This window comes from Mobula hypostoma, chromosome 9 (assembly GCF_963921235.1).
Source record: "Mobula hypostoma chromosome 9, sMobHyp1.1, whole genome shotgun sequence".
In the NCBI taxonomy this organism is placed as follows: Eukaryota; Metazoa; Chordata; class Chondrichthyes; order Myliobatiformes; family Myliobatidae; genus Mobula; species Mobula hypostoma.
The window spans coordinates 49805802-49831321 of NC_086105.1; the positions used below are offsets into that span (position 1 = coordinate 49805802).

At 40.6% G+C, this 25520-nt stretch overlaps 1 protein-coding gene across 1 annotated transcript in view; it reads right to left on the bottom strand.

Moving 5' to 3' along the window:
- si:ch211-1e14.1 (UPF0606 protein KIAA1549) overlaps nucleotides 1–23249 on the bottom strand; it is a 280906-nt gene extending 257657 nt beyond the window's left edge. Inside the window, exon 1 of the mRNA XM_063059529.1 lies at nucleotides 22928–23249. Coding sequence (XP_062915599.1) covers nucleotides 22928–23249 — 322 coding nt within the window. The remainder of the gene's footprint in view (nucleotides 1–22927) is intronic.
- Between the last annotated feature and the right edge of the window lie 2271 nt (nucleotides 23250–25520).

Consider the following 25520-nt stretch of genomic DNA (forward strand, 5'->3'; position numbering starts at 1 on the left):
CTCCACTTCCTCACCCAGACCATTTATAAAAATCACAAAGAGTAGGAGCCCCAGAACAGATCCCTAAGGCACACCACTGGTCACCGACCTCCATGCAGAATATGACCTATCTACAATCACTCTTTGCCTTCTGTGGGCAAGCCAGTTCTGGATACACAAAGCAATGTCCCCTTGGATCCCATGCCGCCTTACTTTCTCAATAAGCCTTGCATGGGGTACCTTATCAAATGCCTTGCTGAAATCCATATACACTACATCCTCAAAATGATGTGTTTAGATCAAAATGATCAGAAGGATGTGTTGAGTCACATCCTCAAAAAATTCAGTGAGGCTCGTATGGCACGACCTGCCTTTGACAAAGCTGTGCTGACTATTCCTAATCATATTATCCCTCTCCAAGTGTTCATAAATCCTGCCTCTCAGGATCTTCTCCATCAACTTACCAACCACTGAAGTAAGACTCACGGGTCTAAAATTTCCTGGGCTATCTCTACTCCCTTTCTTGAATAAGGGAACAATATCCGCAACCCTCCAATCCTCCGAAACCTCTCCCATCCCCATTGATGATGTAAAGATTATCGCCAGAGGCTCAGCAATCTCCTCCCTCGCCTCCCACAGTAGCCTGGGGTACATCTCATCCAGTCCCAGTGACTTATCCAACTTGATGCTTTCCAAAAGCTCCAGCACATCCTCTTTCTTAATATCTACATGCTCAAGCTTTTCAGTCCACTGTAAGTCATCCCTACAGCTGCTAAGATCCATTTCCATAGTGAATACTGAAGCAAAGTATTCATTAAGTACCTCTGCTATCTCCTCCAGTTCCATACACACTTTTCCACTGTAACACTTGATTGGTCCTATTCTCTCCTGTCTTATCCTCTTGCTCTTAACATACTTGTAGAATGCTTTGGGGTTTTCCTTAATCCTGTCTGCCAAGACCTTCTCTTGGCCCCTTCTAGCTCTCCTAATTTCATTCTTAAGATCCTTCCTGCTAGCCTTATAATCTTCTAGATCTCTATCAATATCTACCTCTCTGAACCTTTTCTAAGCTTTTCTTTTCTTCTTGACTAGATTTATTACAGCCTTTGTACACCACAGTTCCTGTACCCTACCATCCTTTCCCTGTCTCATTAGAACATTCCTATGCAGAACTCCATGCAAGTATTCCCTGAACATTTGCCACAGTTCTTCCGTATGTTTCCCTGAGAACATCTGTTTCCAACTTATGCTTCCAAGTTCCTGCCTGATAGCCTGATATTTCCCCTTACTCCAATTAAACACTTTCCTAACTTTTCTGTTCCTATCCCTCTCCAATGCTATGGTAAAGGAGAGAGAATTGTGATCACTATCTCCAAAATGCTCTCCCACTCAGAGATCTGATACATGACCAGGTTCATTTTCCAATACCAGACCAAATACAGCCTCTCCTCTTGTAGGCTTACCTACATATTGTGTCAAGAAACCTTCCCGAACACACCTAACAAACTCTACCCCATCTAAACCCCTCAGAGAGATGCCAATCAATATTTGGGAAATTAAAATCTCCCACCACAACAACCCTGTTATTATTACCTTTCCAGAATCTGTCTCTCTATCTGCTCATCGATGTCCCTGTTACTACTGGGTGGTATTCCTCCCTCCCTGCCTTTCTGAAACATCTAAAGCCTGGCACTTGAAGTAACCATTCCTGCCCCTAAGCCATCCAAATCTCTGTAATGGCCACAACATCATAGCTCCAAGTACTGATCCACACTCTAAACTCATCTGCTTTGTTCATAATACTCCTTGCATTAAAATAGACACATCTCAAACCATCAGTCTGAGCGCGTCCCTTCTCTATCACCTGCCTATCCTCCCTTTCGCACTGTCTCCAAGCTTTCTCTATTTGTGAGCCAACCACCCCTTCCTCTGTCACTTCAGTTCCGTTCCCACCCCCCAGTAATTCTAGTTTAAACTCTCCCCAATAGGCTTTGCAAACCTCCCCACCAGGATATTGGTCCCCTTGGGATTCAAGTGCAACCCGTCACACCTGCCCCAAAAGAGGTCCCAATGATCCAGAACTCTTGAATCCCTGCCCTCTGCATTTATCCTCCATCTCATTCTATTCCTATACTTACTGTCATGTGGCACAGGCAATAATCCTGAGATTACCACCTTTGTGGTCCTGCTTTTCAACTTCCTTCCCAACTCCCTGTAGTCTGTTTTCAGGACCTCCTCCCTTTTCCTACCTATGTTCTTGGTACCAATATGTACCACGACCTCTGGCTGTTCACTTTCCCACTTCAGGATACCATGAACACGATCAGAAACATCCCGGACCCTGGCACCTGGGAAGCAAACTACCACTCATGTTTCTTTTCTAAATTGTTTCCTTGTTATTTTGTAAATTTATCTGTTACAAAACTAGGCCTGAAGAGTCATGCATGGGTGGACTTTGCACAACTCTGATCTCCATATTGTAAATAAAAGGCAACAGAGGAACTCTGGTAAATGCAAAAATGATTCTCAAGTACATCCTTACAATTTGGTATTGTTCTCATCAGGAACAGCTGAAAAGGCTGCTATTCTAGAGGGGAAAAAAAAGGCCAACTGGTGTCCAAAAGCTATGAAGAATTTTGGGTCTCAGCCCGAAACGTCAGCTATACTTTTTTCCACAGATGTTGCCTGGCTTGCTGAGTTCCTCCAGCATTTTGTGTGTGTTGTTTGGATTTCCAGCATCTGCAGATTTTCTCTTGTTTGTAATTGTTTCGAACTCCTGGTCCGGACATTCGAGATTATTTAATGTAATTTCTTGTATATAAGTGTCAGGAGAATGAAATAATTGTTATTCCGAATCCAATGCAGCACAAAAAAAACCCGCGAAAGATAAAGAAAATAATAATAATTTTTTAAAAAGTAGAATAAATATAAATACACAAGATAGCTTACATACGTGGATTGTTTATATGGCCATAAACTGACGCTAGGCTATACATAAGATGTCTGACGGGAAATAATAAAGTAGTGGTGGGGTTAGTAGGTGGAGATATTGATCAGTCATACTACTTGGGGAAAGTAACTTTTTGAATCTGGAGGTCCTGGTGTGGAAACTATGTAGCCTCCTCTTTGAAGGGAGTGGGACAAACAGTCCATAAGCAGGGTGTGTGGAGTCCTTCATGATGTTACTGGCCCTTTTCTGTATACATGTTTTTGATGGGTGGTAGACTTGCACAAGCGGTGAGTTGTCCAGTTTCGACTACCCATTGTAGAGCCTTCCAGTCCACTGCAGTGCACTTTCCGTACCAAGCAGTGATGCGGCTTGCTAGGATGCTCTCTACTGTATCTGTAGAATCTCTCATGCTCTCATCCGTGGAATGACGTGAGTAGGGATGTGCAAAGTCCGGCTCCCTTCAGGCTTCTCAAAAAGCAGAGGCGTTGCTGAGCTTTCTTGACTGTGTAGGATGTGTTTTGGGTTCATGAAAAGTTGTGTGTGAGGTGTGTGATGTGTAATCCCTGGAGCCTGAAACTGCCTGCAGCTTCCAGTGCATGCCAACGACACAGACTTCTCTACAAAGCTAACTGAGCATCATGAGAGTTGCAATGCTCTATTTGTTTGCCTAGGAGAGAATGAAATTGGTTCACATCCTTCTTCCAGTGGCTTTGGACATTTTTGCACTAGAAAAATAACACCAACACAGCCCAGTTGATTAAGCAGTTGTTGACAACACAAATGAATCTTGAAGTAGTCATGTAATGAGGCATTTTAACTGTTGCTAGAAATAGTTCACCATGAATGCAATAAAACAAAGCCTATAGGGAATTGTGAAAATTTAGAAACAGGAAATGAACAAAGACAAAGTTAGCTTGGCAATGGTCTATCTAGAAGCAGGCAACTGTAATGTTACTATGTTTCATAGATTAAAAGTCTGATGGTAGAGAACGGCAGTTGATGTAAAAACATGGAATTTATTAAGAATTCTTACCGGGAACAAGTAGCAGAATTATTAATGAGTAAAAAAAAGGCAATAAGAATGCAATATATTAGTGACTATTCCATAACCAGTTCATAATATATTTGCACTTTGAGACCTTTAATGAATGGTTTATAAACTGGATTCAAGATCAATAGTTAATCAATAAATAACCTCAAATACAGCAAGATTATAATACAAATTGCAAAGAAAAAAGGTCATAAACTGGGGTTCCAATCTGGGGTCCATGGACATGGTAAGTAGGAGCCCATGGCATAAAAAAGGTTGGAAACTACTGTCATAAATAGATCAGACATTGGGAATTGCTGCCAACAAAATCAATGAGAATCAAAAGTTTGACTAGAGATTATTTGGATTTGACACAACTGCAAGCAGCATCTATTGTAAAGTCCCAAATTTAAGCCCAATTTGAAATGCAGATCACACACTGCCCTCTGCTTAAAAACTATTATTATGCTCATGAATAGATGCAAAATATAGCAAGTGAAAGACTAGCTCAGTGGACTATGTTTTAAGAACATAAGCATTTTAGTTTTAAGCAAAATCTTCAAGCACGTTCTATTTAATTGGCCATCTTCAGCAGATTCTGATGGGAAAAACCAATCCAATGATGCAATGTACTTAGTAATGTTGATTTTGGATTGTGTCATGAATACCCAGCTCCAGTACTTAAGGGCTTGGTCTAAATATGTACACCAGTTAAATTCCACAGGTAAGCTAAAAGTAACTGTCTTCAGCAGAAGGCAACATTTGACCAAATGTCTATGTATGGCATGAAAAAGCAAGTTACATTGAAGTTAATAGAGATTTCTAACCACTTCATCAAAGACATTCAAAGGATCAAATGGAAATATTTGCTGAAGTTGGCACAGACATCCATTCCACATGCAGTTCTTCACACATTCAACCAATTCACACAGCAATACCTGGACAATATTCAGTATTGGCCTGATCATTCCTTAATTATGACCACTTCCTGCTACCATTCTTGGTTCAATTACATTAATATTGAGGGTTATTGATGTTCAAAACTTAAACATAAAAATACTAGAGAAACTGTGTACTTTAGGTACAGATATATGACTTGCCTCATGTATGTACAAACTACAAGAACAGGAAAGTGCTGGAATACTTTCCTGTAGTCCGAATGTTTACAGCTCCACCCCAATACTTATCAGGCTTGACACCATTATAGACAAAGCAATCCACCGGACTGCTCACAATCACCAATTAAATCATTCCTTCCTTCAACAAACAATAAATCATGGTTGCACATGTACATCAATCAGTATGGACTGTAGCAACTTACAAAACATCTCAGTGGCACTTACAAAATCTGCCACCTCTACTCCCCAGAAAAACAAGGACAGCAAGTGCAAGGGAATACCATCACTTTGAGGTTCCGTTCCAAACTCACCCACCATGACATCTATACCACATTGAGTAAATAACAGAAGTTATTATTGTTTGTTTCTCATGCACCTTCATTAAATGTTTCACATATTGATATCATAAATCCATGAGAATGCGTCACTACCTAGAGGAAGTCTGAAGTTCCATGCTAATGACATCATCTACTACTAATCTGAGGCTGGAGGTCTACTTTCACTGAAGGAAATAAGCACAAGAGGGTGGAAAAGTAAGACTGTTGCTTAACCTTTTGAGCAACCTGCAAATTTTAAGTTTTCAATACACTAAATTGAAAAATGTATATGGTTTTCTAAAAGAATGCATTAAAAAAATTAACACACAAAATGCTGGACCAACTCAGCAGGCCAGGCAGCATCTATGGAAGAGAGTACAGTTGACGTTTCGGGCCGACACCCAAAGGGTGTTCTTTTCCATAGATGCTGCCTGGCCTGCTGAGCTTCTTCAGCATTTTGTGTGTGTTACTTGGATTTCCAGCATCTGCAGACTTTCTCTTGTTCATAAAAAACATGAACAAGTTTACCATAGGCCGTGCCCGGTTGACTTGTTGATGCGCAACATTTAACTAGAGGACACAGAGATAAAATAAGAGAGAGATTTTAAAAGAGACCCGACAGGTAACTTTTTTAAAAAAACACACAGAGTAGTGAGTAGCTGGAAGAAGTGATCAAGGTGGGTACCATTGTGACATTTAAGAGGCTTTTGGAGCGGTACAAGGAGGGTTATGGGCCAAACGTGGGCTACTAGGACGAACAGAAAGATGCTGTGGTCAGCATGAACCAGTTGTGTTCCCCACCTTTGGGAAATGTGTGCTTCGTTTGGGAAGTGCGCTTTTCAACTGTGCGAATGATCTGTCTGAAGGATTCAGTGAAGTGGACCCTCGAGCCATCGCTGGGACTAAGAGCCCAACACCTTCGGACTGGAACATGGGGAACTGAGAGCACAAAATGAACCATTGTTTAGCTGATTTAAGCGCCAAACCAGATTGAAAGGATTAAGGTGTTGAGGCCAAGGGCGAAGGTCAAACTGGTGTTCAGCTCACTTTTCTATGACAGCCAAAATCCCCCACCTGAGCTTGAATTCCCCCATCACACCTGCCTGGGTTTGACCAGTCTTCCCCTATTCTCATTATCAGTGTTGAATTGGTTCAATGGCTCTGGACTCACTTTTGGGAACTGTGGTTCATGTTTTGTGTATTACTTATTTACATTTTTTTATTGTTTGTACAATTTGGTTTTTTTTGCACACAGGATGTTTGCTGGACTTGATTGAAAGGGTTTTTTTCATGGATTCTACCTTATTTCCTTGTCTTGTGGCTGCCTGTAAGAATATGAATCTGGAGGTTACTTTACTTTGAACACCAGATTCTTCTAATCAACAAGTAGAACCATAGAACACTACAGCACAGAAAACAGGCCATTCGGCCCTTCTAGTCTGTGCCAAAACATTATTTCACTGAAGTATTGGAAATGAATCAGATTTATTACTACTGTTTTAAATGATATGAACCTCTTTACAATTAAAGGGCTACATAAAAGAGTTTAAGTACTGTAAATGCTAATTCATGCATATAAATCCACAGAACAGAGTAAATACAAATCTCTTGATTTTAATCTGTTTGGTGTTAATTCAGTTATTTGAAATAGAACTCTAATGACCTTCTGATATTTGACCCCAGATATTAGATTGAAAATAATTTTATCCATTGTGATTCCTTGGAGCTACAATGAAACTTCTCTAATCTGGACCTGGCCCATTTCATTGAGCTAGTATCCAGAGACATCATGACAAAACATAATCGACTTGAAATTTAGTTCACATTATTCCCTCTACAGTTGCTGACTGCTCTGTTTACATTTCCTGCATTTGTGACCTTTTGCTTCAGGATTTTAGTTGTTTTAACTCTTCTTCTGGTCACTGAAACTTCAGAATTAATTTCACTTTTTGACAACTGACACAGCATGTTTACTAAGTAAGATGCTGATGTGACTTCATGATTTAAACACTGATGCCCTTAATGTGATCTGTTTGATCAAAGCCAAACAATGTTCTCTGTAGATCCTTATCATTTTTAAAGTCAAGAAAATTCAGATATTGGAAATATGAAATAAAATGTTGGTCTTATTCTGTTTTATTTAATAGTTCAGGTACAGCTTTTGTACCTTCAGGTCATCTTTTGTTGTGGTTATGTGTAAGTTTTTATTTATTACAAATAATTTAATTTCTGGACTAGATTATTAATGGTCCTTTGTCTTCACCTGTACCCATTAGAACAGTTATGATAATTAAAGTCAATTTGTACTTACTAGTCAAAAATGTTTCTTTCATTGAAAAGTCAATTCTATCTTTATCTTATTTTCATTTATTGTGTCTCATCAAACCAGGGTAGGACCTACAGTAAATAGCAGGGCACTGACGAGTGTAATGGAACAGAGGGACCTGGAGTAAAGTGCGCAGTTTGCTGAAAGCCACCAGACAATTAAGCAGCTTGGTGAAGGTGCCTTTTAGCAGGTTAGCCATCATTGGTCAGAGCATCAAGTGTAGGAGTAAGGATATTATGCTGTAACCTTGTAAGTCGTTGGTGAGAACAAACTTGTGACTATTGAGCAGAATTTTGGTCACCCTGGTATTGAAAAGACATTATCAAGCATGGACTCAATGTCTGCGTTATAAGGAACAATTTGACAACGCTGGTTCTTTATTCCTTGCCGCATAAGAGAATGAGAGATGATCTTACAGGTTTATAAAATCATGTAAGGTATGGATTAGGTGGATAGCCAGCCTCTGCCCAGATACCTGCTACGATTTAAAAGAGACGCAAGAGCTAATTTCTTTACATAGAGGGCAGCAAGTACCTAGAATGAGCTGCCAGAGGAAGTGGTCAAGGTGGATACACTACAACATTTAAGAGGCATTTGGATAGGTAGAGGGATTGGAGGCTTATGGGCCAACTTGGGCAACTAAGACTAGCAGGGAGGATGCTGCGGTCGCCATGGACCAGTTGGGCTGAAGTGCCTGTTTTTGAGATGCATTACACTATATGACTGTGATACTCTGTGGACAGTTTCAGTGCTCTTTATCCACAACTGTCCAATGCCATGTCAGGTACAAGAAAGAGATATTTGATTAAGGAAGAATTAAAAATAGAGAGAAAGAAAGTAATGTTTATATTTTAAAGGAAATAAATTGGAATCAGGTTTAATGTCACCAGCATATGTTGTGAAATTTGTTGCAATACACAATAATAAAAACTAAATAAATTAAGTAGTGCACTAAGGGGTGGGGGGGGGGGAAGAATAGCAGTAAGAGGGAATAAAACTGAGGAAGTACTCATGGGTTTATTGTCCTTTCAGAAATCCAATGGCAAAGGTGAAGAAGCTGTTCCTGAAACATTAAATGTGTCTCTTCAAGTTCCTGTACCTCCTCCTTAATGGTAGCAATGAGAAGGAAGCATGTCCTGGGTGATGGGGGTCCTTAATAATGGATGATGTCTTTTTGAGGCATCACCTTTTGAAGGTGTCCTGGATGCTGGGGAGGCTCATGCCCATGATGGAGCTGGCTGAGTTTACAATCTTCTTCAGCTTATTCCAATACAATGGCTCCTATATACTGGGCAGTGATTCAGTCAGTTACAATGCTTTCAATGTTACATCTGTAGAAATTTATGAGCACCTTTGGTAACATACCAATTCTCCTCAAACTCCTTTTTAAGATTTAAATTCAACTATTTATTTTTCTCCATAGATACTGCCTGACCTACTGAGCTCCTCCAGCATTTTGTGTGTGTTGCTCTGGATTTCCAACATCTGCAGAACCTCTTGTGTTTACAATTAGAGACTAACATTATTGTGAAGGTTCCAACATCTGGAGGCTCAAGGGCCTAATCTAGAACACCACAGTTTCAGAGGCAAGGTCCAAACAAATTCTGTCAAACAGGCACTCCAGTCATAATGAGAAGACAAAGAAGATGGCACTATGGAAAGGAGTTCCGAAAGAGATTCCTGATCGTTGTTAGCTAGAAGTACTATTTCTCCAAGTCATCATTATAAAATTAATAATTTCTTATTAAAATTAAAAACAGTATTTACATGCACTTCAAAAAAAAATCAAAAGCACAATACAATATTTGGAAAAGAAGTGCAACATTTTCCATAGAAGCACTGACAGTTTGATACCGTCAGCTGACCGACATTAACTTAAACAACAGCAGATGTAGTGGCCTTTCACAAGCCATATTATCATCTAAACTTTAGACAGAAATTACTTCTTAAATTTTTGTTAAAGAAGGTAAAATGAATTATTTCAAATCCAGATGTCATATAATAGGAATATTTATAATTCACGATCAAATTGTTTTGTTAGGTCTCCAAAAGAACCACATTCAAATCCAGCTAAGATTAATGGAATGAATGCCTATTAGGAAATAAGATTATCTGTCTCAATGCTTAATCTGTGCATACAGAAACAAAATACAAAGTGGGACCAAGATACCACTACTAGCAGATCTAAATCAGAAGCTTGAATGGAAAATGAAACAAAAAGAATTCTCAGCAGTATAAGTGGCCAAAACACATCATTGCTGGCTTCCTGATCTAAGCCTGACAAAACTTGGCTGTGTGCATTGCCTTTGGATGGATATATTAGTGAAGCATTTATTTGAGTTGTGCCAGGCCAGGCTGGATTATGCTGGCCTGGTTCAGACTTGATTGAGCACAGGATGATTTGCTTTGTGTTACTGTATAGGAATAGCATGTTTGAGATTGTTATCTTCATGGGTTGGGTTAGGAATGAAAAAACTTTTAAGCACCTAGAGTCCCATCTGGTTTAGATTCGCTGTAACCACATAACAATTACGGCACAGAAACAGGCCATCTCGGCCCTTCTAGTCTGTGCCGAACTCTAACTCTCACCTAATCCCACCGACCCGCACTCAGCCCATAACCCTCCATTCCCTTCCTGTCCATATAGCTATCCAATTTAACTTTAAACTTTTAATCGAACCTGCCTCAACCACTTCTGCTGGAAGCTCGTTCCACACAGCTACCACTCTCTGAGTAAAGAAGTTCCCCCTCATATTACCCCTAAACTTTTGCCTTTTAACTCTCAACTCATGTCCTCTTGTTTGAATCTCCCCCACTCTCAATGGAAAAAGCCTATCCATGTCAATGCTATCTATCCCCCTCATAATTATTGGCCTAAAACTGAATATACTGTACCTCAAGTTACCAGGACATAATATACACGAGTTTTCTTATCCAAATAACTCTTCCAAGTTATTATTTGATGCTGATACAGGACAACTAAAACAGAATTATATATTGTATTATTTTGAGAGAAAAATGACTGTAGTCTTCGTGCAGCTGAAAAGTCTAAGGGTAATTTATTATCAACCAGTATCTTCACAGTTATGCTGTCTTTATACATTTGGGTTCGACTGAATTAGGATTCAAACAAACACTACTATCTCCTAAATAGTCCAAAATAACAAGTTTTGCATGATCACTTTACTGAATAGTGTTGTTGCAGTCCAAGAGTCCACATCTGATCTTAACGAAAGGACAAAAACCAACAATCTTCCCATTCATTGTGAATGAGACATTAATATTTACAAGCCATTTTCCACCATAAATGACCCTAGGAGTGTTCCAAAAATCAACTAATCACTCAAATTACATTAGAATGTTTTTGCTAAACTTACATTGGATGTGAGGAAACAACCATTATATTGGAATTCTTTAAATGCCTTTTGCAAATATTAATTATAAACTGCGATTCAAATAATTCAGAAGTTATAACTGATCTCAAACACTTCTGAATCCTCAAAAAGATACATTTTGGGGTGAAACTCATTCACATCCCTTTCTCCAACCTTTCCAAGGAAAACTTGTTGGTGTAGAAATTGATATGCCAATACCTTGCTAAGTTACTTCACGTGAGTAAATGTGAATGAGTAGGCTATGCGACGAGAGATAACAGCCAGAGAGCCCACAAATCACTGACAGCATAAACAAGGCTATTTGGCCAATCGCTGATTTTTTTTTCCCCACAAATGCCCCACTTCATAGCTTCAGGTTCTTTTGAAACAATGTTCACTATTTTAGATAGAAACAGAAGATGCTGGAAACACTCAGCAGGCCAGACAGTACCCATGGAAAAAGAAATAGTATTAACATTTCTAGTCCTAGCCCTTTGGTCGTTTTTGAAATACAGGTTTCCCCCGCCATCCGAAGGTACAGTGTTCCTATGAAATGGTTCGTAAGCCGAAATGTCATAAAGCGAAGAAGCAACTACTATTTATTTATATGGGAAAATTTTGTGAGCGTTTGCAGACCCAAAAATAACCTACCAAATCATGACAAATAACACATAAAACCTAAAATAACAGTAATATATAGTAAAAGCAGGAATGATTATGATAACTACACAGTCTATATAAAGTAGAAATACTTCTCTACAACGATTGCCTGCAAAGATCTCCGTAGCGAAAATCTCACACAAGCGCTCTTGGCAGAAAACCTCACGCAAGCGCTGTTGGCATTGTGACGACAAACCAAGTTATCAGAAAATTGATGCTGATGAGAGAGATTAGGGAGACAATGGAGAAACATTCAAAATGCTAATAAGAGAGAAGAGAGAGATTAACGAGAAAGAAACACATTTCAGATATTGACAGACCGGTTGCTTTGAACCTGATCTGTTTGAAGTTTGATGGACAGGTGATACCCCAGCAGGGGGATAAAAAGAACAGGTTCGCTAAGGCACGACACACCACGAGATAACGGGACCCTGGAAGAGTGGTGTGCCCCCACAAGTTGGTGTCCGTTTGGAGGTCTGGTCGCGGGAACCGACCATAGATGCACAGGGTGAAAAGGTATGATCGACGGGAACCTGGTGTGTGTGTCCGCCCTTGCCTGGGTGCCGGGTTCACCGCGGAAGAACGGTCGTATCTGGAATGGAGGGGTCACAGTCGGTGACCACAGAAGACATAAAAGGGTTCGCCCGAAAGCTAACTGCGAAGAACATCAAAGGTCTGTTTGAATCAAAATTTGCATTCTCTGTCTCTCTCGCTCTCTCTCTCTCCAACGACCCAACAGTGATTACTGCGAACAGTACTACGCTGAACTGAACTCTGCATCACTTGAGACTGATCATTTTACCCCCAGACTGCGATACAGCTTGATTGATTCCTATTACCCTAGTTCTGTGTACATGTGTTTTATCATTGCTAACCTGTTGCATTTATATCCTCATGATTAGAGTACTGTGTTACTTATTTCTTTAATAAAACTTTATTAGTTTCTGTTAAACCAGACTCCAACTAAGTGGTCCATTTCTGCTGGTTTGGCAACCCAGTTACGGGGTATGTAACAGCATAAATGCGCTCTCCAGTAACCTTTAAACTACGAAGCTGCCGAATCTACCAAATAACACGTAAAAATACACAGCCTATATACAGTAGAAATAATGTATGTACAGTGTAGTATCACTTACCGAATCCGGAAAACAGCGCAGAGAACACTGATGATGGTGTGTTAGACTGAGACATCGCAGTTTGGGTGGTGCAGTGGCCCCCACCCTCCGGGCCGCCAACCCGATACATTGCCGCGAAGAACGCAGCAGTAGCCAGGAGCCACACAGCACATCTTTAAGAAAAAAGTCAAAATAAACATGCTAATTAATTAGGTGCCGCCCACACATAATTGTCAGCCCAGATCAGAGGCGATACAATCAGCACTGATCTGGGCCAACAATTACATGTCGGCGGCACCTAATTAATTAGCTTGTTTATTTCAGCTTTTTTTCTTAAAGATGTGCTGTGCCTCCCGGCTACTGTTGCATTCTCTGCAATTCAGTACAGTATCTGTCTGGGGCCCGGGCATTGGGATGGTAGGACACGGGGTGTCATCTCATCGTCGATCAGAGCAGGCAGCTCATCTTCTCCTAAGACTGCCCGCCTCGATGTCGAAGATCAAGGTTCGTCGTCTGCTGTGGCTGATGTGGAAGGCTTGCTTGACTGCTGAGCCTCGCGCATTTTTCTATCATAGTTGTTTGTAAGGACTCAAACCATCCTGCAAATATCCCCTAAACCTAAGCACCCTTTCAAAATTAAAGTCATACTTTATCATTGCAGCGAAAATCTCACGCAGTTGCTTCACGTTCATTTCGCTACTGCATTCAGTTTCGATTGTTATCCTTTCCTCTTCCAATTGCATCAGCTCTTCATCTATCAGTTCTTGGTCATGGGATGCCAAAACCTCTTCAACATCATCTTCGTCAGCTTCCACAAGCCAAACTCATTTTGTCCTTGCTTCGTTTACCATGATCGAAACGCTTAATTATGTCTAGTTTTACGCTAAGTGTAACACCCTTATGAGCTCTTTTAGGCTTTTCCGATACCTTAGAACTCATCTTGCTAACGGCTGCTCACAGGCACGTGCTTAAGCAATGCCGTTCCGAATCCAGGGGCGAGCGGTTGCTCAGGGTGCGCGCTGTCTTTTATCACGCACTGATTTTTTTGCGCGCTGATTTTTTAACGCACGCTGCCTTTCTTCGTAACAGTGAAAACACCTTCTGAAAGTGAAAACAGGGTACTAATGTAGGTCTTTCATAACAGTGAGGTTTCGTAAAGCAAATGTTCGAAAAGCAAGGGACACCTGCATACTTCTCTTCCACAGTTGCTGCTGATCTGCTGAGTATTTCCAGTATTTTCGATTTGCTGGGTCCGGGCTTGAGTTCTGAAAATGAAAGTTACCAAAGATTTGCAATGGGAAAGAAACAATAGAGAGCTTGATTAGGATAACTCAAGAACTGGCCTGTTTGCTTCCATTATGCCTCATAAATGAGGTAATTTGTAACTGGTCCTGGTACATTTAATGTCTTTCACCTGAGACACAACAAAAAAAATGAGCAATGGCATCAATGTAGCATGGGCAGGTGTTTTCCAAATCATTTTACTACAGAAAATATACAGAGCTACACACAACTGAACAGCAATAGGCTCAGTTTAGATGCACAAGTTCAAAACAAGGTTAAAGAGCACTTCCACTCTGTCCGCCACAACAGATAGGATCTCCCGGGAGCCACCCACTTCAACTCTGCTTCCCATTCCCATTCAGATATGTCCATACATGGTCTCCTCTACTGCCATGATGAGGCTAAACTCAGGTTGGAGGAGCAACACCTCATATACCATCTAAGTAGTCTCCAGCCCCTTGGTATGAACATAGAACTCTCCAACTTCCAGTAATTCCCTCCCCCTCCTTTCCTCTATCCCTATTTCACTCTACCCCTCCCCCAGCTCCCTCATGGTTCCGCCTCCTTCTTCTACCACCCATTGTTTTCAGGGCTATGATGTCAATGCTTCCCCTCCCCCACCCCTTTGTTTTTCAAATTACTGGTCTATCAACTGATGCTACAAGCATTCTTCAACTCCTTCCCCATCTTTCATTCTTCAGTCCTGACGAAGGGTCCCAGCCCGAAACGTTGACTCACCGTTTCTGACTGATGCTGCCCGACCTGCTGAGTTCATCCAGCGTACTGAAAGTGTTGCTTTGATCTTTTACGCATCTGCAGATTATTTTGTGTTTACAATTCAAAACAAGGTTTCTTTTGTGTTGATGGAATAAGTCAAATCCCAAATATACCTTCTACTCCCTCGGAGCTACAATATGGATTTGCCCTTGTACAGTAAAGTGTTTTACAAAAAAAAACTTTAGTCAACGAAAATTTGGTTTGGCTGTAAAAGAGATTGCATAGATAGCCCTCTTTATAAATCACATCCAGTCCATTTTAAATGGCCACTTAATTTTAACCAGTTATTAGATTTACAATTGTAATTAGCACTGCGGCTTTAATTATTGATAACTTTCTTGCAGATAAACATGTAAAGGAGAAGGAAATCTGGGAAATACTTTTATTGAGCAGAACCGTCCTGTGGAGGACAATGTTGTCTGCTGAGGCAACTAAGTGATGAAAAATAAAGGTGAATGTGTAATTAATTCTCTCTTACCATGCTGAGTAACACAATGCATTCCATATGATTTGCCAATCCCCAATTTCATTTTGCTCATGAAATCCAGCAGTAATGCCAGAATCTGGTTGAGATTTCCCAGCATTGACAGCAAATGTTCTTCTCTCTCAGATCCTAAGCCAATTTAAGAGTAATATTTCAAGCTAACTGTTCTTATATCCTTGACAACCTTCTCTAGTTCTCTCAATCCCAATTTTAGGTTTTCCAGGAAGCAGCCCAAATTACCATTTTTTTTTCATTCCCAGCTCAATGATGGGCAACTGCTTCACAATTCATCACCCAAATACTTCCTTTCCACTTGCCAATTAGAAATGGACACAGTATTCATACATCAGACCTCCCTCCCACAAAAAGAAACAAAAAGAATTAGGCTACGTGCTCCCCTGGGCCTGCTCCAGTATTAATGATGATGGTGCCCAATTAATTTTGCACTCCATCCACTTTTTTCTCAACTCTATATCTAGGGATTTCTTCAGTCTCAGCCTTTAAGATGTTCAACAACTGTGCATTACTGAAGATTAATACTACAGCACTCTGTGGTATTGATACCAAAGATTTAAAATCATGTGCAGAAAAATTTCTGCAGGTCACAGACCCAAGTTGTCAACACCATTTCCTGAGATATTTCATAGTTGTAGATTTTCCAATCCATGGGAAGAAGTTTTGACTCTACTACATCATTTCTTTCAAAACCTTCTGCCTCAATGAAAATAATTTAATGAATCGACATTGTTTCATCATCAGGCATGTATATTGTCCTTGGATCCTGAGGCTAAAAATACATAATGTACCAAAGTTCTGTACTTTCTACACTTCCTTCAGCAAAAAAAACAACATACATTACTGGATCAGAGTACGTTAGAAGCTGCTTAGACATGCGGGATTCATCTATTTCACCCAGCACTGTAACAGTGAGTGAATTAATGACAGCCAGTCAGAATCACCACAGTGTTAGGTGGTGCTGACATAGCGGGATGTTGCAGCACAGTGGTGAAGGAGTGAAGTACCATTGTGCCCTTTAAGAAAAAAAGGAATCATTCTCCAGGTTTAAGCAGCTGGGATCAAATTAATGTCTTGAGGAGTACAACGGATGTCAAAGTACACTTTAGAAGGAAGTTAGAAACACATAAAAGCATCCTTGGCTTCACCAATTAATGAACTGAGTAAATAAATTTGGATGTCATATTACATTCCTGAGACGTATAAAATCCTAAAGAGATTGGACAGGCTAGATGCAGGAAGATTGTTCCCGATGTTGGGGAAGTCCAGAACGAGGGGTCACAGTTTGAGGATAAAGGGGAAGCCTTTTAGGACTGAGATTAGGAAAAACTTCTTCACACAGAGAGTGGTGAATCTGTGGAATTCTCTGCCACAGGAAACAGTTGAGGCCAGTTCATTGGCTATATTTAAGAGGGAGTTAGATATGGCCCTTGTGGCTACGGGGATCAGGGGGTATGGAGGGAAGGCTGGTGCAGGGTTCTGAGTTGGATGCTCAGCCATGATCATAATAAATGGCGGTGCAGGCTCGAAGGGCCGAATGGCCTACTCCTGCACCTATTTTCTATGTTTCTATGTTATTCAAACAAGATGTTGGTGAGACTGCACTTGTGTGCAGTTCTGGTTGCCATGCTGCTGGAAGGATGTGATTAAGCCAGAGGGTGCAGAAAAGACTTACAAGAACGTTGCTGGTACTTTAATGGATAGGCCATGATTATCTTTCCCGGAGTGAAGGAGACTGAGTGGTGACTTTACAGATGTTTATAAAATCATGGGAATAGATAAGCGAATCATGAGTCTTCAAAAATGGAGGACATAGGTTAAGGTGAGAGGGGAAAACAATGAAAAGGGATCCAAGGGGTAAATTTTTTTAAAGAACAAAGGGGAAGAGCTATAAGAGAAAGTGGTCAAGGCAGCGCAGCTACAATGTTAAAAATACACTCAGTGTCTATTTTATTAGGCAGGTGTCCCCAACTTTTTTGCTTGGCAGACCAGTTTATTACTGACAGTATTCATGCAGACTGGCTGACTTGGGGGGGGGGGGGTGGTTGAGTTGGGTTGCCAATAGACAAGAGTAGCAGTCAAATACGTTGTGTTTGCCCCGAGAAAGACTACCATGACCATGAAGCCTTGTGCGGGCATCAGTGCTCATGCGTGTACGTGCCAATTTTTTCTACAAATCGTTTTTGGCAATTCTGTTCGGGGGGGGGTTAATCATGACCAGAATACAGGTGATAGGTGGCTAATACACTCAATTTCATTTCTAAAAGGGTTTAACTAATGAATTTAATATTAAACACAGCGCATATTTTCCTCGCATGAATATAGTGAAGTCAATAGTATCATAATATCTTAAGTAACATTTGGATATTAAACACACAGCACATATTTTCCCTGTATGAACATATAAAATCATTGCAACACACCAGTATCGCTGAATCAGTGGGATACCTGGGCTTGTTTCCCTGCAACAAGATGGTGCCATCGAGGAGTGATGGGAGACAGCGATACTCGAAGGAAATTCCTTATGTCCAGTCTATTCCACAATTTAGTTTTCATTGCATTCAGTGCAGAGATGTGTTGGAAATGGAAGAAAAGTTTTCAGTGCTTTCGTGGCTATCTCAGGATATTTAGCCTCGACTTTGATCCAGGATGCCGGCAGAGATGTTATATCAAACATACTTTTCAGCCCGCCGTCATTTGCAAGCTTGAGGAGTTGATCTCCTTCCCGCGCTGACATGGATGACATGTGCGTAATGACCTCGCGTGCGTTCAAGCTCAACAGTGGGCGTGACAGGGAATGAGGAAAGGTGCAGCTGACTCATATCGCCAAATCATATCGTTTCCTCGCGGCCCGGTAGCACATGCTTTGCGGCCCGGTGGTTGGGGTCCGCTGTTACTAGGTATCGTGTACACAGTGCATGTTTGTGATCTTCTGCTGCTGTAGCCCATCCACTTCAAGGTTTGACATGTTTGCGCTTAGAGATGCTTTTCTGCACACCACTGTTGTCATGCATGATTATCTGAGTTGCTGTCGCCTTTTTGTCAGCTCAAACCAGTATGGCTATTCTCTTCTGACAAGGCATTTTTGCCCACAGAACTGGCGCTTACTGTGTTCTTTAAAAAAATTTTCTCACCATTCTCTGTAAACTCTAGGGAATGTTGTACGTGAAAAATCCCAGGACATCAGCAGTTTCAGAGGTACTCAAACTGTCCTGTCTGAAACCAACAACTATTCCACAGTCAAAGTCACTTAGATCACATTTCTTCCCCATTCTGATGTTTGATTTAAACAAATGAACCTCTTGACCATTGCTACATGCTTTTATGCATCGAGTTGCCGCCACATGATCAGCTAATTAGTACATAACAAAGTGTATATTGGACAAGTTCATGGATAGGAAGGGTTTTCAGACTCTAGCTTAGGTAGGCATATTGGTTAGCATGGATAAGTTAAAACAATTCAGTTTCTCTGCGATATAACTATGATTCTACTGCATTGCGCCTTCTTAAATGCTTCCTGTCCCTGACTGTTTATTTGTCATGTCCTGTGAATTAGCACAGCAAGATTCCACTGGATATTTTCTCACCATTTCCTGATTATACTCTTTCCCCAAACATAAACAAAACCTCATTTTCCCACATTCAAGTTCATCTGCTATCAATTTTCCTATTGTAATGGAGACATTATTCTTCATAGTAATGGAGACATTTGACCATGTCTTTCTCATAGCTACTGACAAACAGTATTGAATCACCTGCAAACTTGGACAAGTCACACACTGCTTTTTCCATCCAAAACATAAATTTAAATTCTGAACAACTGAGAGATCAGTACCTTTGCTTGCGACATCTTGAAATTAATGACCTAATGCTGTAAAACGCCCCATATTTAGGGAATTTCCTTGGAGAAGACAGTAAAAACTTGATAAATCTGCTGTTCATCTGTTACAGTTATTTCAGTTAACCTACGCTGTTATATAATCTGACCCTTCAAAATTTACTGTATACAACCTGAATCATTTAAAGTATGTGACATAATTTTATCTTTCTTCACAAAGAGTTTCTTTAAACAATGAGTCAGAGTAAAGAAATCAACGCTTCAGTCCACTATTTATAGCCAGGTTGGTGGGAAAGGTAAAGGGCTGGGAAAGAAAGAATCTTATTTTTTCCTTTAAATATCTATCACATTCTAGCTTGCCCTCCTTCTCCCCACCTTTTTATTCCGGCATCTTCCCCTTTCCTTTCCAGACCTGAAAAAGAGTCTCAGCTCAAAACATTGACTGTTTATTCATTTCCATATGCTGCCTGACCTGCTGAGTTTATCCAGCATTTTGTGTGTGTAGCTTGTAGAGTGACCTCTGTTAAGAAAAGGAAAGGAAAGGAACGGTACGTCGCATCCAGAGTTTCTCCGGTTAGCGGACAATTTCCCTCCACGCCTCTCTGACATAATGGAGAATCGCGTACGAGGCAAGTTACAGCAGTGGTTTGCCATTGCCTTCTGCCGGGTGAGTTTCCAAAGAGATCACCAGCTCGTAACCCAGCACGGATGGAAAGCGTACAGGGGAGCCGGCTGGCTGGATTCAAACCCGGGACCTTTCGTCCCGAAGTCCGACGCTGATGCCACTACGCCACCAGCCGGTCTCTGTTATGGGCCACAGAAAATAAAGGTGGACTGCGGAAGGCACAATAAATCTCAGCCAACAGCAGGTGTATTCCATCCTGGATAAAAAGGGTTGTTTCTAGGATTTCACTAAAGTGCAATAACACATTGGTAAAATTTTCTGAACATATGATAATATGAACCTAAGTACAGCAAATAGAACATTGATCCCAAAGTAAAAGCTAAAAAGGTTTTCACAGAAAAAAAATGTTCATTCAAATGAATATTTCATGTGGCCATCATATGGTGACAACATTCTCACCTCAAAGCAAATTTGAATTTATGACCAACAGCAGTTTCTCAGTACACATTCAGGCTGACAATTCACTACAGTACTAATTGCCACACATGCAGAGAGGAATTGTATTTCAAATGAGTTACTGGGCCAGATTGCACTAAACCTGCTCCTCTGTCTGAACTTGTCAGCCCTACAGTCTTTCCTCCGTAACCTAATCTAGATTCAGAAAGCCAACTGAGGTAGTCCTCTTTCTCAAGGGCTGAAAGGAAGGTCTTGGAAAAATATAAATTATAATAGTTATGACACAGATTATGTGTGAATTATTTAAAGGATTATTAGCAATGTCTACAAAACAGAACAGCAATATCTCCCAGTGAAAGAACACACAGTGATCAGCAGATTGGACCCTAAACTAAGGGCAAGGATTTGGTTTCCATAAAAAGGATACTCTTGGAAGGACGGAGCATAGATGGTGTGAAAGGAGACAGGAGTGATGGTCAGGACTGACAAGCAGTAGAGGGCTGTGTAGACTGGGTACAAAAGATGGGGTGGGGTGTTGGGGAAGGTGGTTCAACAAAAACAATTCTACATGTGGTTTGCATCTTAGGCATTGAAATAGTACACACATCAAACTCTGTAAATGTGTGAATTGCATAAGATTAAACAAAGTGTTTAATACTACTGAGAAGATAGTAGGTTAAGAGTTTTATAACTGTAATCTAATCTTGAAGTGGAACACGATATTTAAAACTGTAATTGACCCAAGAACCAAAAGCAATCTGAAGGCTTCAATTAGGTAATAACTTGGAAACCTGATCCTATTCATTCATTCTTGTAGCTGTAACTGTTACTGTTCCATTGCTTCATTAAAGACTGAACGTCATATCAACAAGAATAATATGCTGTAGCACATGCTTGGTCAACATGAGGACCTTATACACACACCTGCATTGTTGTATTAACCAAAGAGTTTGGATGCTGTTACAGTATTTCATCACATTCGGCATAAAATCTGTCCATTTGTTGTCACTATGCTAAATCCAATTTTACAAGACAGGTGCTATTATTACTCTCCAATATTTTTTCTGTTGCACAAGCTCAATGACATCAAAGCACAAGCACTTAGTGCTAATTAAATAAAAGTTGTGTTCAGTGGCAGGGATTAAGACAATTGCCGAGCTCACTTAACTGTTATAATCTATTATATTTTCTGTGAATATTTAAGCAAAGAGGAAATTGGTACTACTTACAAGTCGAAGTTGAAGACTGAAATATACACGGAAATTGGAAAGTTATTACAAAATAATCAAATTGCAGTTCAGTATCTTCACTGAAACAAACTACACACTCACCAATCAAGGCAATATCCAACAGGGACCCAAACAAAAAATGGGTTGTAAAATATTTCTAATTCTTCCTGCTTAAATTCCCATTCTCCCCAACCAACAGCCGTATCAGTGTCACTCTTCAAATAAAACACCATCACAATAGAATCTATTAACAATAAGTGTTCAGCTGGTCAATATGACATACTTGTTTTTTAAAAAACCAAAACTTACTGTAATAGCAACACACATCCCCCTCCCACTTTCAAATCTCTTACTAGCTCTTCTTTCAGTTAGTCCTGACGAAGGGTCGCGACCCGAAACGTCGACTGTACCTCTTCCTAGAGATGCTGCCTGGCCTGCTGCGTTCACCAGCAACTTTGATGTGCGTTGCTTGAATTTCCAGCATCTGCAGATTTCCTCGTGTTTGCGTTGTTATACTTACTGTAATAAACTACAGCCAGACTCAAGCCCATTCTTCTAACACCTCAGATCAATAACTCTCTTCAGTTACTACCCATCAGCATTTCCATTTTTATTTCAGGTTTTTACTGTTTTTATTTTTTTTTGTTTTCCTTTAGGAAAAGAGCCTTTACCTATGAACATCAATGCAATGGAAGACATCACAGTCAAGCACAATCCTGCTCTGGCTTTCACGAGCCCTTTGGGCGGCATTTAGAAAGAGAGATCTGACCAATGATTTCCTTCATCAGCCCAGTGCTGCCCAAATGTCAGCTGGGCTGCTTTCAACTACGACTGAGAACCAATCCTGAGACCCACACACACACTGCAACAGATTTAGTGCAACACTGTCACTCTGTGGATTTCCTCGCCCAACCGCAGATATGATGCTAATTTTTATCCATAGTACCCGGGGCACAGTTGCAATCCTGCCTACCGAACAGCAACGCTACTTGTAACGAGTTGGGAAGCAATCACAATGGGAGTGATACCCAGAACACTAGTTTCAAACCCGACCTTGGTATAAACTTCGCCCAAATGTACCATCGGTACCAATAACGTGAGCATTTTGAACAGCAAGATGATAATTTCGGGGGTCAGCCTGCGAGCCACATCACCGCTCTACTGGACGAGAAATTTAACAGCACTTTAAACAATACCGTTTATGGCGCACAAACACAGAGATACATAAAACCAAGATCTCACAGCAAATGAAGAACAGACTAAATCCATCAACGCGAAAAAGAAAATGACGAGCAGTGTAAGGGCTGGCTTTGCATTTCGAACGAACAACAGATCAGGACCGCTACTTACCAGATGTGCTGCCAGGAGCTTGGAGCCATAACAGAAGCGAAGCCACGAGCAGGGGTCTGCAGTTCCCGAGCAGCCTGCACCGCGCCGGAGCTCGGGAGCTCGTAAAGAGGGGAGAGAGCCACGGCCGCCGCCGCACATCTGCACTTTCCATAATTCCTTTCCCCTCTCCGCTGCGACCTCGATGTTTCCCTCTCCTCTCCCTTGCTCGCTCGCTCACAAGGCCAAGCGCGCTGCCGCTCCGAAGCGCGGGCCCGCCAAAACGATCGAGGCGGCAGCGAGTGTCTCCCAACGTCTCCGCGACTTCCCAGGGAACGCGCCCCATTACGTCACTGTAATCCGCTCGCGACACCCACCAATCCCTGATTCTGTCCCTGATTTCTCCCGCCGCCGGGATTCGGGGGGTGGGGGGCGGCTGTTGGGCACGTGCGCCATTTGCCCAGGCGCCGCCGTTACTACCGGGTAGGGAGGTGTTGCGGAGGTGAAGTTAACCACCACGCCAAGCCTTAAAGTATCCGAAATTAAAACAGAAAACCTGCAGATAATCAGCATCTGTAAAAAGTGAACTGCAGTTAGCCTTTCACCTCTGTGATATTTCATCAACGCAGTGGTAATTGCTAGATTGATAATCCTCAAAGTATTCCAGAAAATGTTGCAAAGGTGCTTAATCAATGATTTCTGAAAGTTGTTGAATTTTCAATCAACTATCCATGCATGCACCAGGTAACTATAGCCATCAACCCAGGAAGCGTGAAATATCCAGACTTGATTGTGGGTTTTAAACATATTAAGATAATATTGCGTTGGCAATTAGAGAAGTTAAAACTGAAGTTATTTTTGTCCGTGTTCATGCATGCGAAAGATTTCATAACATTATTTGAAGATAAACAGGAGACCTGGGCTGGGCTGCTATTGAAACTTTCTTAATAATTACTGTAGATGTTGTGCAGCACACAAAAACATATTTTACCCAAAGAATGCTAAATATGCTGAGGCACATTTTGCAAATGTACCACACTCAATGTGCATTTTCACTCCACACAATTTCATGCTTTTTATGCAAATTGAATGCTTGAAGTCTGCAAACAGTGTAGCCGCAACTGGAAAGTTGAGATCTGCATTGGCATTAGTTAAAGGGAACAAACTTGGATATGCCACTTGGCAATCTGAGGTGCCTATTATCCTACTGAAAGACCCTGCAATTAGTTTCATATAATTTTTGATTCCATTGTCCTCTTCTGGCCTTTGACATTTGGGTGTTGGCTTAAACCACTGATGCTAAAATGGGATTTAATTGTGAGATCAACCACTTTCCCCAACTTCCCTTTTGTTTGCATTCTTTTCAATCCAATTGCAGATATCTCCCACCATTTGATAGGGTCCTACTTAAACCAGTCAAGCATAGAGACCATCAACAATCCTGCCTTTGGCATTAAATGTTTCCCTCTAATGAGTCTCACTAATGCTCCCTTGGACTAATTAATTCTCCATTCCCAAATGTCACAATCATTCTTTGATACAGTATTTGCTTCCACCATTGTGTCTACCCATTGATGCTGTCTATCATTCTTTGATATCCCCCTTCCACTGATGCGTCTTTCCAGCTACATTCTTTATTATTGAAGCTTCTGACCACAGGCCATCGTGAGTTAAGACTGCTGAATTTATGGAGGGCTCCTACATATGAAAAAGTTCCATAATATTGTTAAATTCAAAGTCTGGCGTACATACATAGCTTCATTCCTGTGAATGTTGGAACTCTCCATTTCTCTCTCCACTTCTAGTAATTTTTGGTCTTATGTGTCTTTGATGCCATTCATTAAAATCCTGTGGAGGTGTGGTTACCATATCAAGTGATCTTGGTGTTTTCTGACTTAAGGACAGAGTCGGCTGTAAACACAAAACCCATGTATTACCTCAGAATGGCCTGTATCCTCACTTCAGACTTGAATTCTCTTACTCCCTTTCTGCAGCCGGAGGCAAAATTAGCAGAGTAATGACCATTTAAAAACAAGTTTTGCTCATTGTTGAACCCCTTGCTTGATATTATTTTATTGTTAGGAGTACATGTGCCAAGTTGGCGAAGGCCAAAGATCCCAGAGTATAACATCAGTTTCCTATCTGAAGTATTTCTATCCAATTAATTTTGTGCTTTATTCCATTGTTACATTTATCAGCTGCCATTTTAGCTAATGCTGCCTCAAGTGAGGACTTACCATGTGTATTTAACTGTTTGGAAAATACTTTGGAACATTCTAAGAGGTGAAAGATGCTGTATGCATTTAAGTTATATTATTTTTACTTTTTTAGTGGTAGATAGTGAGACATACTATCATCAATATGAAGATACTCTTTAGTCTGATATTCATGGTGCATTATTAATGAGCTGAATGGACCCTTGATTATAAATTCAACAAGTTGCTCTAACCTTTTAGAAATTATTGGTAAGATACCTTTGTAATATTTGATAGATAATATCTAGAAAAAGTATTGTTTTATTAAATATTTTATCTATATTTAAATAGTTTTTGAAACTAATTCTCATTGCAGTAATTATAACCACAACCAAAGATATTGATCAGAAGATCCAACAAGT